General features: G+C 34.8%; 1 protein-coding gene and 2 non-coding genes across 3 annotated transcripts; all 3 read right to left on the bottom strand.

Annotated features, from left to right (window-relative positions):
* Positions 1-6945: 6945 nt before the first annotated feature.
* On the bottom strand, positions 6946-7030 carry LOC145077350 (small nucleolar RNA snoR114). The gene has a single exon (XR_013693131.1). It is a non-coding gene; the product is annotated as a small nucleolar RNA snoR114 (small nucleolar RNA).
* A 5-nt stretch (positions 7031-7035) lies between these two features.
* TRNAG-GCC (transfer RNA glycine (anticodon GCC)) lies at positions 7036-7106 on the bottom strand. The gene has a single exon. It is a non-coding gene; the product is annotated as a tRNA-Gly (tRNA).
* Positions 7107-15495: 8389 nt separating this feature from the next.
* On the bottom strand, positions 15496-16908 carry LOC145073530 (F-box protein At5g07610-like). Its single transcript, XM_079020076.1, has one exon. The coding sequence runs from the start codon at positions 16893-16895 to the stop codon at positions 15660-15662; it is 1236 nt and encodes a 411-aa protein (XP_078876202.1). The 5' UTR covers positions 16896-16908; the 3' UTR covers positions 15496-15659.
* Positions 16909-18417: the final 1509 nt, after the last annotated feature.

Genomic DNA, 18417 nt, shown 5'->3' on the forward strand with positions numbered 1-18417 from the left:
CTTGGCTTTTCGAGTAGATGAGAATGTCGTCGATGAACACTATCACGGATTTATCGAGGAATGGTTTACAAACCCTATTCATCAAATCCATGAATGCTGCAGGAGCATTGGTTAGTCCAAATGACATAACCAAGAACTCGTAGTGTCCATATCTTGTTCTGAATGCAGTCTTTTCAATATCCTGCTCTCTCACCTTCAGCTGATGATATCCTGACCTAAGATCGATCTTTGAGAAGTAGCTCGAACCTTGTACCTGATCGAATAGGTCATCAATCCTTGGCAATGGATACTTGTTCTTCACCGTTGCCTTATTCAGCTCTCGGTAGTCTATGCACATCCTCATGCTTCCGTCCTTCTTCTTTACGAATAACACCGGAGCTCCCCAGGGTGATGAACTAGGTCGAATAAAACCGTTGTCCAACAGCTCCTGAAGTTGCGTCATGAGCTCCTTCATCTCCGTCGGTGCTAATCGGTAAGGTGCTTTTGCTATCGGTGTTGTTCCTGGTAACAAGTCTATACGAAACTCCACTTGCCTATCAGGTGGTAATCCGGGAAGATCTTCGGGAAAGACTTCCGGATAATCACACACAACCGGTATATTCTGCACCTCTTTCTTCTCCTTCTTGGCATCGATTACGAATGCCAAGTATGATGCACATCCTTTGGACAAACCTTTCCTGGCTTTCATCAGGGAGATGATTCCAGAATTCACTCTACGTTTGTCCCCATACACCATAAATGATTCCTTTCCAGGTGGGTTTACCTTTACTATCTTCTTTCGGCATTGAATCTCAGCATCGTTGGCGCTAAGCCAATCCATATCCAAAACGATTTCGAAACCGTTTAACTCTATGGGTAATAGCTCTTCGTGGAATTCGTTTCCGTTTAGGTCAATGACGATGTTCCTAATATGATTACTAACAGGTACGAATTTGCCACTGGCAACTTCTACAATCAGGGTATTATCTAGTTTTTCTACAGGCAATGCTAATTTCCCACCAAATTTATGCGACACAAAGGAGTAGTTGGCTCCGGAATCAAATAGTATATTTGCAGGCAAACCATTTACAAGAAAGGTACCTGAAGCGACGTCTGCTGCCTCCTTTGCAGCCTCGAGCGTCATCTGGAAGGCTCTTGCCTTCGGCTTCGGTGGTATGTTGGGTCTTCCCATCTCCTTCTTCTTCGGGCAATCCCTTGAAATGTGCCCCTCCTCGTTGCACTCATAACAGACCTTCTTAGTGAACGTGCATTCATTGGCATAGTGCCCAGGCTTTCCGCATTTGTAACAAGTGACCCCTCCATCACACTTCCCAGAGTGCTTTTTCTTGCACTTGTCACACCACTTCGCTTCTGATCCTCCTCCTCTCGAACCAGACTTCGAGAATCTACCCTTCTTACCGGACCTTGAGGATCCGTCAAATTTCCTTTTCTCGCCAACCTCGAATTTGCTGGCAGCTCTTCCCTTAATCATATCCTCCACAGACTTGGCAGCCCAGATAGCTGCCTCCAAAGTAGGTGCCTGACGCACTGGCACCGCGTACTCCCATGGTAATCCCTTTGCGTACTTATCAATTTTCGTCAGCTCATCCGGAACAAGATGCAAGGCAAATTCCATCTTTTCTGTGAAGTTGTTCGTGTATTCATCGATTGACATGCTCCCCTTCTTTAGGGTTAGAAACTGGTTCTCTAGCTCGAGGAGGTTTTGAGCTGAGCAGTACTTTCGTTTGAATTGTACCAGAAATTCTGCCCATGTCAGTTCCAGGGGTTTGTTGGGGCTTAAAGTCTTCCCCAAAGTATTCCACCAACGTACAGCGCCTCCTCGAAACTGACGCACTGCAAACGTGGTCTGTAGCTTCCCTCTGCAACCGCATGTCATGAAAGCTAACTCCATCTCCGAGATCCAATCCATGACTCCGATTGGATCTTCCTTTCCCGTGAAAGTCGATGGCTTGCAAGTCTAAAAATCCTTGTACTTGCATCCATTTCTCTTGAATCCGTCATCTTGGTTATTTTCTTGAACTATTGGTTGGTTGACTTGACCAACAGTTCCACTGTAGTCTCCTTCCTCAGTCTGCCCTTCGTTCAACTCGGGCTGTTCGATTTGAATAGTGCCTTCCTCTCGATTTTGCAGGAGCAAATGTCTAGTTTCCTCCATTTGACGATCCAACATAGCCTGGATCATCGCTTGCACTCCGGCCATCGTGACTGGCTCAGGTGCAACTTCTTCTACAACAGGTATTTGTTGAACCACTGGGGGTTGGTTCCTATCTCCATTCGCGTTCACGTTTCCGCTACGAGTCATTGCCATCTTGATCTATACACCGAATAAGGTGAATTTAGATCTTTATTTAGGATAGACGTTTAAATCGCCCTTATCACTCCGGAACGTTTACATGCTAGTTCTAATATCGTAGTCGTATGTTTAGAATCCTAAACACATAAGGTTTCCAGATCCGGTCGGCAACAGACCATAGATCCGAACAATTAACAGCATATTATGCACAAAGCATTTAGCACATAAGAGCATTTTAGGCACAATTCCTAAAATAAGCTAGTGCTCACACCTCACAATCATCGCTTAGCATTCTAATTTTAAGTCTAGAAATCCTACAAATTCCTAGTTCGCTTAAACTAATGCTCTAATACCAACTGTGACATCCCCAAAATCACGGCCAGAAAAGACCGGTTTGTTTATGCTTTGTTTAAAAATCAGAGTTACATTTTAAATGAAAGTGTTGCGGAATTTGTCCCAAAACAAAAATATGATAAAGATTTATCAAAAGCATTTCCATAGAAATGTATTTCATTAAAAGACTCGGGATGTCATGTTCGTACAAATCAAAAGCATAAACAGTACAATATAAGCCTTACTACATTATTTCATATCTACAGGCCTATATCCGTAATCCCTCGTCCAAAACATCACATCTATGCTCATGCGCCACTACGTGTAATACATAAAACTGAGTGGGTCAGGCTTGGGAGCCTGGTGAGCACATAGGGTTTTCAACCCACAATAAATAAGTTTATTAATTTCATCAATCAACAATAACCCGATTACCCGTTCCCGTTATCCTCACTTTACGTCCCTAAACACCTATCATAAGGGACCTAGCCTACGAATCATCATCGGGACAGACACTACTGCTAAGGGGATTCCTCAGCAATAAATGTCCTAAAGGCAACCATGTGGGGGATGGAGTACACCGGTGAACACATCGTTCACAAACACCTACAGGTTGCGAGCCTGCTAGTGTTCCACTGGACTGTCTAGAAGAGTCTGTGGTCGTCATCCATACTCCGCTAGATGACAGAAACAACAACATCAACATCGAGGCCTCTCATCATTTTATCACACATCACCTATTACATCTACCCATGTTTTACCCCAACATTTTTGTAGATATAAAATACATATACAGTTTATATCATTGAAAACATGTATAACAACGTTCATCTAGCATAGATAGCAAGTATTCAGATAATATGCACACATAGCACGTAATTTATATAAAATACTTCATATCTATGTGTAAGTTGAAAGTAACTATGCACTCACCTGATTAGGTGGTGACTCAGCACTCGGACAGCGCTTCGATACTCTCAAACGATATTCCTTCGATAAAACCTAGTATCGATACCACTAGGGTTTAGTTTAACGATAACCGTGACAAATTAATTAGTCCGAGTATTATTAAGCGTTAATAATACTCATAATAATAGCCCAAATAATTATTTTAAGGACCTAATAACATTCCTATAATTATTTGAAAACTATATTAAAAATTGCGTAAGCGTAGCACACTTACAACGATTTTTATCGAGAACCGGGACTTAATTGGAGCAGCGTTTCGAAACCGAAAAACTCCTTTTTCTCGGGACTCCGGGAGCCTCGGGGCTTCCCTAGGGTGCTAAGGGTTTTACCTAGGGCTTAGGAGGGTTTAGATGAGCTAGAGAGAGAAACTAATGAGAGAAAGAAGAGGTTTTGGGGTGAAGAGAAATGGCAGCCTCGCACCTCAATTTATAGGGTCTGGCTTCGGACATTACGCTGGGCGTACTCCTCGGATAAGATTGCCAGCCTCGGACCAGCTGTCTTGCACTTTATCGGACGGATAAGAACCGAAGTACGCGGGGCGTACTTGGCCTCGGACGCGGGGCGTTCTCCGGACGCTAGGCGTATCCTCGCTACGCTGGGCGTAACCCTCGCACCAGGTGTCACCATCCGAAGCGATTTCATCCGACGGCTGGGAGTTCGGCCACGTCATCCTTTCATGCATCAGTTTCGCAAGTTTACTTTCCAACTTTAAAAATTCGTAACTTTCTCATACGAACTCCGTTTTTGACGTTCTTTATATCCACGCGAAGGTGGGAACGTACTCTACAACTTTCGTTTAGACTTCGTCGGCTAATTTTGGCTCGATTTTAAATTTTATATTATTAACGGGTCGGGATACGATTGGTCCGTTAAATCCTCATAACTTCTTCATCCGACATCCGTTTTCACCCATCTTTTTCTCGTTACGCTACTCTTAACGAGATCTTCGATTCTCGTTCAGGTTGTGTCGGCTAAAAACCGGTCGATCTAATATTCGAATTTCAAGCTGTACACTGCTATTCCGAAACTTCGAAAAATCATAACTTCTTCATACGAAGTCAGATTTGGGCGTTCTTTTTATCGATGTTCTTAGTTTAACATATTCTACGACTTTCGTTTAGATCGCTAAGGCTAAATCTCGCTCTATCGTAAGTTCACTATTCACGCTTCCCGGTATCGTGCCGGTTCTGTCGCGAAACTTCGACGGGTCATAACTTTTTCGTTATAACTCGGATTTCGGCGTTCCTTATATGCATGGAAACCTTGAGACATATTCTACAACTTTATGTAGAGATATCGGGCTTATCTTACACTTTAATTTTGACGCTTATTTTTATTATTTATGAATTATACATTTATAATTAAATTATAAGCACATAAATACACATAATTCACATAATACTCAAATATTTCATCTTTATTACTTCAAAAAGAGTTACAAGAGTTGACCTAGACTATTACATTGACAAAAATGCTTAGCCCTGAAACCCGGGCGTTACACTGTAATTGGTTTGATTGTACTCTCTTGTTAAATTATGTGATTGATTTGTTCTGGGACTCGATTACTTTATAGGAACAAAACTGGAATTACGACTTCATCTACAACTTGAATTGGAATTTATTGGGCATTATTGACCTAAATCTCCACCTATGTCTCGACCTCAAGGATGAAATTTATTGGGCATTATTGACAATGTAAAGAATCTTAAGGAGAATCAAATTTAAGTATTTCTTTTTCTAAAGAACGGTTATCAATTTTATATAAAGAAACTATTAATGATTATAAAAACATAATTTGTCAATATGGGAAGTTGTTATAGAATTAAAATTTAAAATATTGATTTTTTTCCTTAATGCTCGCGTTATATATATTTTTAGATCCTTAATTAGATTGTAATTAATCAAATCACTTATGAGATTAAAAATGTTTCTAAGAAGTAAAACATAAAAACTCAAATTATATTTTCAAACATAGATTGTAGTTTGGGAGTTGTCATTTTTGTTTGATTCTAGAAATAATCTAAGATGTCAAATTAATCTAAATTATTGTTTTTTACCAACACTGTTTATGATCATCTTACAAATAGATTTTGATATGTATTTTACAAACAAAACAAAATGTCGACAAGTAACACATGAGCAACCACATTAAGGAGAAGAAATATTTGGTGTTTTAGGTGCTGTTTGATTTTCTGAAGCAAAAATTCATAAAGTCTACGGACCACCTCTGCAACCCTCTGCAGTAGAAGAGATGGATCAAACGGCTGCAGACTGTAATAAGAAGCGTGTTTGCTTTTTTAACATCTGTATATTGCTGCAGATATTAAAAAATTAAAATAAACTAATTTTATAAATCAAAATAGTTTTTTAATACGGAAAATTTAATAATGTATAACATTTCGGCAAGAATTAATGATATTTCAATAAAAATAATAATATTTCAACAAAAAAAATAAATATATTTAGTAAAAAATAATGATATTTCATCAAGAATCTATCATTATTCAATATAAAAAAACAAAAAAAAATATTCTACAAGAATAAACAAAAAAAAAACGAAAAAAAAAAAATGAAATAAAATTTCAACAACATAATAAAAATTTCAGCAAGAAAAAAAAAAGAGGTTGGAAGAGGCAGTTTAAGGCTGCGCCAAACAGACCACGTGCGGAGGTTTTTGACTCTGAAGACTTCTAAAAAAACAAACAGCTGCAATATGAAAAGTGTTGCGCGTGTGCTGCGTCGCACAGCAATAAAAGGTCTGAAGAGTTTTTTTTTCCAAAAAACAAACAACACCTTAGTGTTTATTCAAGTTGCAACTTCCTATCCCCATCTAATAATAATAATAATAATAATAATAATAATAATAATAATAATAAGTGCACTGTTTATATGACTTAATTTGTAATAAAAGTAACATAAATACCAAATTATTCTTAGTTACCCAAAAGAATGTTTCTGAAAAGTGGCCCCATATGATAGGTTTTAAATTACATGTGATAGTGACTTTTTACCTCTAAATCATCTTAGAAAAGAAACATGTGGACAGTTATTTTGTTTGAACCATGATATCAACGATTTTAGTTCTCTTAATACACAATTTCTTTCACATAAATCGAGCAAATACATCAACAAGTGGAGGTGTTTGTATATTTTTAGGCGAGAACATAATCAAGTTTTATCTTGAAATTTATAATAAAGTTAGATAACACTACCCAGTTATTTAACATAGGAATGAGCGTTGGGTTCTTCGTTTAATACTAACACTTTACATTTAGAAAACATAACGAATATATTGTGGCTAAATTTTCATAAACTTTTAAATGGTGGAAACTAACAAAAACAAAAAATAAATGCTCAGATGCGCTTCTAATTCGAATTATCGAAATGCTGTGATGAACCAACATCACAAGTGGCACAAATAACTCATCATTGCATTGAGTTGCACCAGCCGGGAATCGAACCCGGGTCTGTACCGTGGCAGGGTACTATTCTACCACTAGACCACTGGTGCTTTTCTTTAAACTTTGCCCCAGGTGCTTTATAACGTAGCTAAATTCCATTTTATAATAAAAAACAGGAAATCCTTGGCTAAATAAAATGATTTCAAACTGATAAAATTTAAAAGTTTCCTTCTATGTAACTAGAACGATTTAAAAAATAAAAGTTAAATATAAAGTTCTAAACATTTAAGAAGTTTGAATCTATAAGAAAAATTTTTAAAAATATATTAAATTATAAAAATTCAAAGTGTTTTTTTTTCTCTTCTTTTAAATTTAAAAAAATAATTTAGATAAATAAATAAAAGAAATTAATAAAATTTTAATTTGGTAATTTTGAAATTAGAATGAAAGCTGATAAATAAAAGTGATATGCATTTATTATAACATTTAATATTATGTGGAATTTAATAAAATAGAAAAACCATAAAATGACGTGTGGAATAAAAATTAATTTAAAATTACCACAAAATTACATGTGTCAAAATGAATGAGAATGTGACATATGGCAAAAATATTTTTATTTATTATAATAGATGTTTACAAGAATCATTGTAGTACAATATTGTCTTTTAGCTATTTTTTTACTAATTTGATTTGTTGGTGATAAAATTAAACTCAAATAGACGCATGTATCTACTATAATAAATGAAGTTTTTTTTTGTCACATGTCCTCTTCTCATTCATTTGGAAACATGACATTTTCTAGAATTTTTAAAATTTCTATTTTCCACTTGTCATTTTATTGTATTTTTCATTTTATTAAATTAAAATTCCACATTTAATGTGTAATGTAACATATATGTAAACTATTTATTAGAAAGAGTTTATATATGTAATGTACTTAATACATTAAAGTCTTATAAATTTTAATAATTCAAATTTTTTTCATTTTTTTTATAAATTCAAACTTTTCAAATTGTTAAACTCTTATATTTATTTTTTTATTAAACTCATGTAATACATGGGTCTCACACCTAGTTTGTCAATATAGGAAGTTGTTATAGAATTGAAATTTAAAATATTGATTTTTTTTCCTTAATGCTCGCATTATATATATTTTTAGATCCTTAAATTTACATTTTTTGCCCAAACGGGCTCCAAAATACTCACTTTACAAATATTTGTTTTTATTTTAAATATTTTAAGATTTAGATACTTAATATAAACTATTAGAATAAAAGGAAAAAATTACAAAATTAAACACATAAATATATGCTGCATTTTCCAATTTCCCTCAAAAGCGATCAATATAATTGTCAAAGTTCCCAAACCCTTATGTGTCAACAATATTTCATCTCCGATTGAGAATTGGCCATCGTATACTGCTAGGAACGTGGATTGTAATTCGGGTCATCATAGTCTAGCATCTGGAACAGGTAACACTAAATTTGAATAGTAATTTTTTTTAAGGTTTATGGTTTATAAAAGATTTACAAATAACTAGAGGTAACTTGCTTTGTAGTTGATGTTATGCTCATTGTGAACATGCATTTTGATAAGATATATCCTAATAGGCCTTGTGTTTTGACCAACATGCATGGTGAAGTTAGTTAGTTAATGGATTGTTTTTTCTACTGCTTGGTTGCCTCATTACACTGCTTTTGTTTTTCCTTTTATTGACGAATCTGCCCTTATGTAGTTAGCCCCTACAACCCAACCTTGGTTGGCTTTTCCCCTTAGAACTCTAATGCATACATGAAGTTTTTTGTTATTTAGGGTGCTGTTGCTTTTACAGTTTCTTGTTGTAGAAAATTTTCATTGCTTTTTGGTTTTCTTCTCTTTCTCCCTTCCCTTTTTGCCCTCATGGTTGTTTATATTGTTTTCTATTTTATTTACACTTGTGTATTTTTTCCAGCTCATTAAAGAAGGCATTAGACATATCTTCTTGGAATTTTGCTTTGTCTCTATTTGCGCATGATTATATGTTAACTAAATAATATTTATTATTTTCATGCAACACAATGACTATTTCAATTTTTCTTTGTCTCTTTTTGCTCATGAAACGCTGGAAACATTATTGTGGATTTTTTTATTTAACTGTTTACATATTCTAAGATAGGTCAACTGAGGTGGTATTGATTAATCTGTTTTTTTTTTCTACATTCAGGAAAGATGTCCCAATTTCAATTAAGTGGAGCATTTGGTGACAGATCGAAGGAAAAAAGAGGTGTTTTTGTATTGCAACGGAAGCAACGTACAAAGTGATGCAAAATGTGGGAAACTTGAACAACAACTTGCACAGGCAATGGCTGTTATTAATGCTTTGACCGACCAAATCAAAACCTTTACTAGTCAATGATAGAGTATTATATATTGAATATTAATATTGTTGATTTGTTTTCTAGCGACTTTTTATTTGAACTATGTTAACTTTTTGATGTATTGAAGAATATTATCTATTTTCATTTATATTATAAATTTTGTTTGCTTTATATCAATTGTGTTTAGATTTATTAGTACAATGTAATTGGTATTTAGATTTCTAATAAATAATGTTACAAAATTTCCTAGAAAATGTACCCACAAAATCTGCTATAAAAATTATGTTGTGAAATTTGCTACACAATGAAGCCTACATAGTTAGCTATGAAAATATGCCTCCAGATTAGTTACAGAAAATACAGTTTTAGCAACTACAATATGGATATGAAATTCACTACTAAAATATACTACAAAATTCCTATGAAATTAGACACGAAAATACGGCTACAAAATTATCTACGGAATTTTTCCTACGGAATTAGCTACAGAAATATGTCTATGGAATTAACTACAAAAATGTGCCTACTAAATTAGCTATGAAATTTTGCCTACGGAATTTGCTACGAAAATTTGACTATGGAATTTGCTACAGAAATATGCCTACAGAATTTGCTACGAAAAATTGTCTATGGAATTTGCTACAGACATATGATTCTGGAATTTGCTACCGACCTATGACTACAGAATTTGCTATGGAAGCATGACAACGAATTTTGCTATGGAAATATCGCTACAGAATTGGTTACGGAATATTCCTATGGAATTTGCTACGGAACTTATATGCTACGGAATAAATTTCGTAGCAAACTTGCTATGGATGTAAAAATTCCGTTGATAAAAAATTTGCTACGAGAAAATCTGCTACGGAATCTAATAATTTCGTAGCAAATTCCGTAGCTATTAATGTTTAACTACGGAATTTCAACTTTTTGTTACCGAATTTTTCCATAGTTATATCGATTTTTTCTTGTAGTAACACATAAGGTTTCCAGATCCGGTCGACAATAGGCCATAGATCTGAACAAATAATGGCACACATGGCAAAGACATAGCATTTAGCACACAAGGGCATTTTAAGCATCTTCCCTAAAATAAACTAGTGCTAGTGACAAAAATATGGTAGACACTCATCTCACAATCATCACTTAGCATTCTAAGTTCAAGTTTAGAAATTCTACAATTTCTTAGTTCGCTTAAACTAATGCTCTGATACCAACTGTGACATCCCCTAATTTCTCGGCCAGAAAAGACCGATTTAATTTATGCTTTAAAATAAAATCAGAGAAATCTTTTCAAAAGATGTTGCGGAATTGGTCCCCAAACAACATATGATAAAAGTTTATCAAAACCCTTCATTAAGAAGGTATATATTTTCCATATATATCAAAACCTCGGGAAGTCATGTTCCGATACAGATCAAAAACATAAACAAGACATTATAAGCCTTTCAACAGTTATTTACAACTACTGGCCTATAATCCAAAAATCTCTCGTCGTCCTCCGACTATGCTCGGGGTCCACTACCTGTAACATAAAAAGTTGAGTGGGTCGGGCTTGGGAGCCTGGTGAGCATATAGGGTTTTCAACCCACAATAATAATAAACTTATTAAGTTCACCAATCAACAATAACCCTGATTACCCGTTCCCGTTATCCTCACTTTACGTCCCTAAACACTTTTCACAAGGGACCTAACCTAAAGAATATCATCGGGATGGACACTACTGCTAAGGGGTTTCCTCAGCCATACATGTCCTAAAGGCAACCATGAGGGGGATGGAGTACAGCGAATGAACACTCTCAGTTCATTAACACCTACAGGTTGCAGACCTGCTAATGTTTCCCACTGGACTGTCTAGAAAGTCCGTGGTCGTCATCCAAACTCCGCTAGATGACTGGATCTCAAAACACATCGAGGCCTCTCCTCAATTTTATTTTATCACACATCACTATCTACCCGTGTTCTACCCAACATATTTGTAGATAAAAATACTTATATAGTTTAAAACTTGTATAAAACGTCAACACAACAATCACCTCAAATAAACAATTAATATATTTACACATAGCACGTATTATAAGGTAAATACTTCATATCTATGTGTAAAATGAAAGTGACTATACACTCACATAATTTGATGATAATCGGGCAGCAATTCGTTTCCTAAAACGATCGTTTCTAATAAAATCGGGAGTTCTATTGAGAAACCGGATTTTGCAAAAGTCGGGCTTTGAAACCGAAAAAAATAAATTTTCCGGGCTTCCCGGGCACTTCGTGGCGTATTCCGGGCTTTACAATCGATATCGGGGCTTTGCGGGATGTTAAGATGAAAGAAATATGGGTTTAGGGGTTAAAATTGACAAATTTTCAAAGTTAGCCGGGAGGTCTCGCACCCTTCTATTTATAGGGGCGAGGCTTCTGATCGGATGGTCAGGAGGGAAGATACGCGTCGTAGATCCGAAGCTGGCAGGGGAGGTGGCTCGCACATGGTTTGCGCATGCCAGGGCTCGCTGGCAGTCTGTGATTGGACCGAGGCGTGTGTCCGATGCACAGGTGGTCAGCATGTGCGAGGGTCTCGGTGGCACTCGCTGATTGGACCGCTTCAGATAAGGCCAGGTGCTTGGATGACTCAGCAGCTCGGGTAACTCAGCAGCTCGGGTGACTCAGCAGGACACGTGGTGCATGCGAGGCGAGGGTGACGTGACAAAGTGTGACTATGCGAATTTTCTCGATATTCGCGCCAAAACTTCTAAAATCCATAACTTTCGCATACGAAGTCCGTTTTTGACGTTCTTTATATGCACACGTAGCTAAACTTACGCTCTACAACTTCCGTTTAGACTTTATCGGCTAATTTTGACTTTAAATTTTATATTATTATTTTTAACAGACCGGGACAGGAAATCCGTTAAAAATTCATAACTTCTTCATCCGACGTCCGTTTTCGTCAAACTTTTTACCGTTGTGCTCTAATGACGAGACCTTCAATTCTCGTTTAGCTTGTGTCGGCTAAAAATCGCTCGATCTAAAATTCGAGTTTTTAGCTGTCTACTGCTAAGCTGAAACTTCGAAAAATCATAACTTCTCATACGAAGTCAGATTTGGGCGTTCTTTTTATCGAACTTATTGGTTTAACGAATACTACGACTTTCGTTTAGATCACTAAGGCTAAAAAGTAGTTTATCGAAAACTCACTTTTTACGACATTCAGCACCGTGTCGGTTTTGTCGCGAAACTTCGACAGGTCATAACTTCTTTGTTATAACTCGGATTTTGGTATTCTTTATATCCCCGAAATCCTTGTTTCAACCACTACAACTTTATGTAAAGATATCGGACTTATCTCACACTTTATTTTTGACGCTTATTTTTATTCTTAATTAATTAAGCCCTAATAATTAAGCATAAAACACATAATTCATATAATATTCACATAATTCCTTTTCATTTCTTCGAAATGAGTTATAAAGGTTAACCTATACTATCAACTTAATATAAATGCCTAGGATAGAAACACGAGTGTTACAACAAAAGGGTCGAAGAAATCCATGTCGATGACACCACTTTCCGCCTGCATCATCTCATTACCTCCCTCGTCTGATGGTTGTCATGCCTTCCGACGATATCGTTTGCCGGCTAACACCTTCAACACTTGTCTCCTCCTGTGGTAGAAATTCTCCCCAACGCCTTTGCTTTCCTTTTTTCCTTTGTATGTTGATGCTTTAAGATAGATAGAAGTTCAATCAATTGGGAATGTTTTTTTTTTAAATCTAATAAATTGATACAAATGATAGAAATGAAGCAATGGAGGTAGTTGTACAGCAAATCACATAAGAATGTGGTTTTTGGTATCTACTTTTCCATTTTCCCCTTCCTCCCGATCTAATTGTTGTCCTCTGTTGGTACATGAAATATCATAAGATGTTAGGTATCTAGTTTTTTGCTTGTTTTGTGCAACAAATCCTGTAAGAATTCATGTTTCTGGTTTATAGTTAGATTCAGTGATGTTTATAACATCCACTTCCAATGTGTTATGTGAATGTGGTGTTTTGATTTGATCAATTACTTAAACAAATAGGTTGGAGGTTGAAGATTACTTTTTTGAGAAGATGACCAAAGGGCTAATCGGAAGAGCGGCGATAGAGGGCTGATCGAAATACAACATTGTCGTAAAGATAAATAATAATAAAATAATAAAGAAAAGAATTGAAAATAAATAAATGAGGGGCATGTTAGTCATTTTACACGCTTTTAATAGAATTTTTCTAACTGAGTTAGACAAAAGGACAAAAACTGCAGTAATTGAAAACCACAGGGATGCGACTAATCGACTTTTCAAAGGTTGGACCAAAGTTGCAGTTTTGAACAAACCATAGGGACCATTTCTATAATTTACTCTTACTAATTTTTTTGTATAGTTTGCATTGTCTTTGTTTAAGTAGAAAAAAAAAAAGAACATATTTTTTTTTATTAATTTGTTGTGTACAATTAAAGCATTTTGTAGGACTAATTTTATGGAAAATGTTCTCTTAGAGAGAGAAGGAAATTTGAGAAATTGTCGTGGTGCTAATGTCATAAAAACCATCAAGTTTTCAGGGTTTTGTCGGTTTTGCCCAAAGTTGAAATTTTTGTCCGTTTTTACCCAAACATTTTCAAAAAAATGTTCGGTTTACCTTTTTACCGGTGATAATAGGTTTTCCAGATTACCATTATATCGAATTCGCAAAAAACCCTTAAGTTTACCATTTTTTTTTTGCGTTTTTACCTTTAAGTTTATATATATTTTTTTACATTTTTACCCTAAGTATATTTTTTTTCATAATATACATATTAATGCAGAAAAATCGTATTCATATACGAAAAAATATTTAATTAAATATAGTATTTATAACTTTTTTAATGTTATATATATATATATATATATATATATATATATATATATATATATATATATTTGTTTGTTTTTGTGTGTGTGTTTTTGCATGGTTATACCATTTAAAAAGATAAATAATATTTTTAGAATTATGAATATGTGTTTTATAGATATAGTTTTTAGAAGTATAAATACATATTTTTACATTTTTATATATTAATATGTATCTATACTTCTAAAAATATATTTATACTTTAAAAAAAAAACATATATCAAAATACATATTTACACTTCTAAAAATATATGTATATACTTATATAAACTTGTTTATGAATGAACAAGTTTTTTTATTGATAAGTATATTTTTAAATACATAAAAATACATATTTGTAGTTCTAAAAACATATTAATTTGTTTTTTTACATCTTAAATGGTTTATCCAAGAAAAAAAAAACCCATACACACACACACACACACACATATATATATATATATATATATATATATATATATAAAGAAATAACATTAAAAAAATGTAAACACAATATTTTCGTATATAAATATGATGTTTCTACTTGAATACGTATAATATGAAAATATATATATATATATATATATATATATATATATATATATATATATATATATACTTAGGGTAAAAGTGTAAAAAAATTATAAACTTAAGTGTAAAAACGCAAAAATGGTAAACTTAAGGTTTTTTTTTGCGAATTTAATATAATGATAACTTGGAAAACCTGATATCGCCGGTAAAAGGGTAAAACCGAACATTTTTTTCGAAAATGTTTGGGTAAAAACCCACATAAATTTCAACTTTAGGTAAAACCGACAAAACCTTAAAAACTTGAGGGTTTTTGTGACATTAGCCTTATCTTGGACATTAACAAAAGTAACCAAGATAAAGTAGTCCATGTTTCAAAGTTGTAGCAAGGGTTGTGTGTTTTCATGTTGAAAGATTGCAACAAAGGATAATATTAACAAGATTGCCATGGAAGCTTTGCCCAAGATTTCCTTGATGTTGACCAAATTTGTCGATAGTTTGAAGGCCTCAATAACATATCAACAAGAACTCGTGAACATACTATAATAACAATGTACTTCATTTTATTTGTGTGTGATAGTATCCTACTTCCATTTCATATTGTTACAACATTGTATACTTTAAATTTTCTGCATCAATGCATTGTATTTGTAAAAATCTATATCCAAGTATTTCATTGTACTTTCAAATTATCTTGTTCTTGTGGTCAAACTAAATAACAACAATAGCCATTTTCAAAGAATAATTGAAAAAGTAAAAAGCTATGTAAAAACCTTGAATTGAACATGATTTTAATAGCGAGTTACCCTTCTTTTATTCTTGATAAAGAAATAGTAACAGATGGAATATTGAAATTGGACATTACTCGTATTAGAAAGAAACCAAAGATTCAATATAACGATGAACATTCACATGTCCAGTCAGTCCATGTAAATAGATTTGATCAGATATCTGTTTGAAACTCTTATCCACAACATTGAATCTTATGATCCTCCCTGGAATTCTAATCACCATGAATGTTTCATCTTCTCTTTCGCCCCTAACCACATCAAACACTTCAAATTCATAATAACCCTGGCTCGATGGATCTAAATAGTCCCTAATCATCTCTGGGTAAGCATCCGGAAGCTCATCAAGGTCTACTCGATACTTGAGAAACCACCCAGAATGATCGTTCAACATGTCGTACACGTTCAGCTGTAAATGGCTCACACTGCGATCGGCTGCCTCCACAAAATGAAGATGGCCTCGTGACTCCTTAAAATAAAGGGGCATATCCCCGTTTTCATAACCTTCAGAAGATGCCTCCGGCATCATCGGCAATGGGAGTGATTGCAACTCTTCTATGTCGAGCTTAAAGTACAATGGATTAACACAACATGGAGCCCAATGGATTGCTTGATTCCAATAAACTATGTAGTGGAAGGATGCATAATAAGGAGCAGACAAAGAGAAAGATTGATCTGAAATCTTCCATTTCCTGGTATCAGATGAATAGATTTGAATCTTAAATGGCTCACCACGGTTAGTACGGTGAAAGCAAACAAGCTTGTAGTGAACAGAATCTGTTTGATGAAATGCCAGACCCATAAAATAAATGGCTTTCCGAACAGCCACGCCTCCGAGAACTGATGGGATGACTGCAAATTGCTTAGTGGTGGGATTAAATACGTAATATTTATGAACACGTTCTTCCCCCCGATGGCTACAACAAAGCAGTAATCCATTACAAGATTGCACGATTCTAATACCACAAGGATCAGGATAGAAGTCAAGATCACGAAATGGAGGAGTACTTCGGTTCTCATCATCAAATGGAATATACAGATTGCGAACAAAAAGGCCAGGAGAGGATGAAGCATTTTTATACAGAAGGGTAAAACGCAGGTGACTCAAAAGGGAACGCCAGTGTTTGGATACAGATTTGAATCGAAGAACAGAGGTAACAGGCAATCGGAGAAGGATTTCGATTAAAAGATCGTCATTGGAACCGATCAAAGCTCCAGATTCTGTTGACAGATGATTGGAGTCCGCCATGGCAGCCTCCGAGAACCAGAGGTTTATGGTGTTCTTGATTTTCTTTATTTTAGCTCTGGTGTTCACCATTTTGGGAGTGAGTTGAAGGCCTTGAAGAATAGGGTATTTAAGGGTTTTTTTTTTCTTAAATTTTATGGTGAAAGATTGTCATGGAAGTCATTGAGTAAACATATAAGTAGATTGCCATGGAAGCTTTGCCAAAGCTTGGTTGACGTTGACTTGAATTTTTCCATAATCTTGGAAATGGTCGGTGGTTGAAAAAATTATGTGGTTTTCAACTTTTCATCATTGACATTTTTCTTCTAATTGATTGAGTCTCTAAGTACAGGCTTTGTCGAGGTTTTAGTTCTTAGCAGTTGTGAATACAAAATACCTTTTGTATTAGTTATGTGAATTAATTCAAAAAGAAAATGATATATATTGGCAAGTCAACTGGGTCCAATATATAATTAATATAATATAAAATTTAAAGTTATATTCAATAATTTTTTTAGAATAATATTAAAACCTTGAGCTAATTGTCGTTTTACAAATGTTCTATGTGAATTTTTCGTAGTTTGTAATTGTTCTCTATGAATTCTTATAGGAGTAATTTAGAAATGATTCATAACATTTTTACTAGCAACCTAGCTTGGAAAATTTTTTCTATTTGTTGTTTTCATTATAGACATCTCTATTTGTTGTTTTTATTATAGAAATATAAGATGTTGGCTTTTTAATTTTAAAAATTATTAAACATAAAATAAATTTGTGTATAGTCTCTAAAATAGTTTACACAATATATACTAAACATAGATTTATTCAACACAAACTAATAAAATGAAGTCAAAGAACTTATTGTTGTTGCTTGTTTATATATTTGTTACACAAAAACAAATAGCGTGTTAATATTTTTCTTCTTTTAATATAAACATCCACCGACATATAAGTAAGGATGAAAATGAGGTGGGGATGGAGCAGGGTTAACGATCTCTCCGCATCTCCGAGTGCCTAACTTCGCCCCCATACACATCCTCATCCCCAGTAGATGCGGGGATTCGAATCCTCCCCCCTTTGGATTTTGGCATTTCCCCCCGCCCATCTCTGACCAATTGTAACGTGTAACATCCCAATTTTTAAGGTCAAAAATTTCATTTTTTAATATAATGATTTAGAAAAACATTTATAAGAAAACATCATCGAGTCACACCGTTTCATAAAACCATAATTACATGTCTCAGAAATCTCATAATGCAGAAATCGTGTGTGTGATGCGCTGCTACCATGTCAACTCCTTCCCCTTCGTTGAAGAGGTACCTGAAAATAAAACTGAAAACTGTAAGCACGAAGCCTAGTGAGTTCCTCCATCATACCACATACCATGCAGTCACATAATGCCAAACATATCTGGGTGTTGGCCTCCCTTCGATCTCTTTCAACCGGCAACCTGCCTAGCATATTTGGGTGCTGGCCTCCCCTTCGGTCTCTTTCAACCGGTAACCGGAGACTAATTCACCCCTACCACTACCACATAATAATCTAGCATAACATAACAATCATATACTGCATAGCATATTTGGGTGCTGGCCTCCTCTTTGATCTCTTTCAACCG

Source organism: Lactuca serriola, chromosome 9 (genome assembly GCF_051521515.1).
Source record: "Lactuca serriola cultivar US96UC23 chromosome 9, Lser_US96UC23_V15, whole genome shotgun sequence".
In the NCBI taxonomy this organism is placed as follows: domain Eukaryota; kingdom Viridiplantae; phylum Streptophyta; class Magnoliopsida; order Asterales; family Asteraceae; genus Lactuca; species Lactuca serriola.

What these genes read in the sequence shown, in the direction of transcription:
- LOC145073530 (XM_079020076.1), bottom strand. Translation starts at nt 16,895, where the DNA reads ATGGTGAACACCAGAGCTAAAATAAAGAAAATCAAGAACACCATAAAC.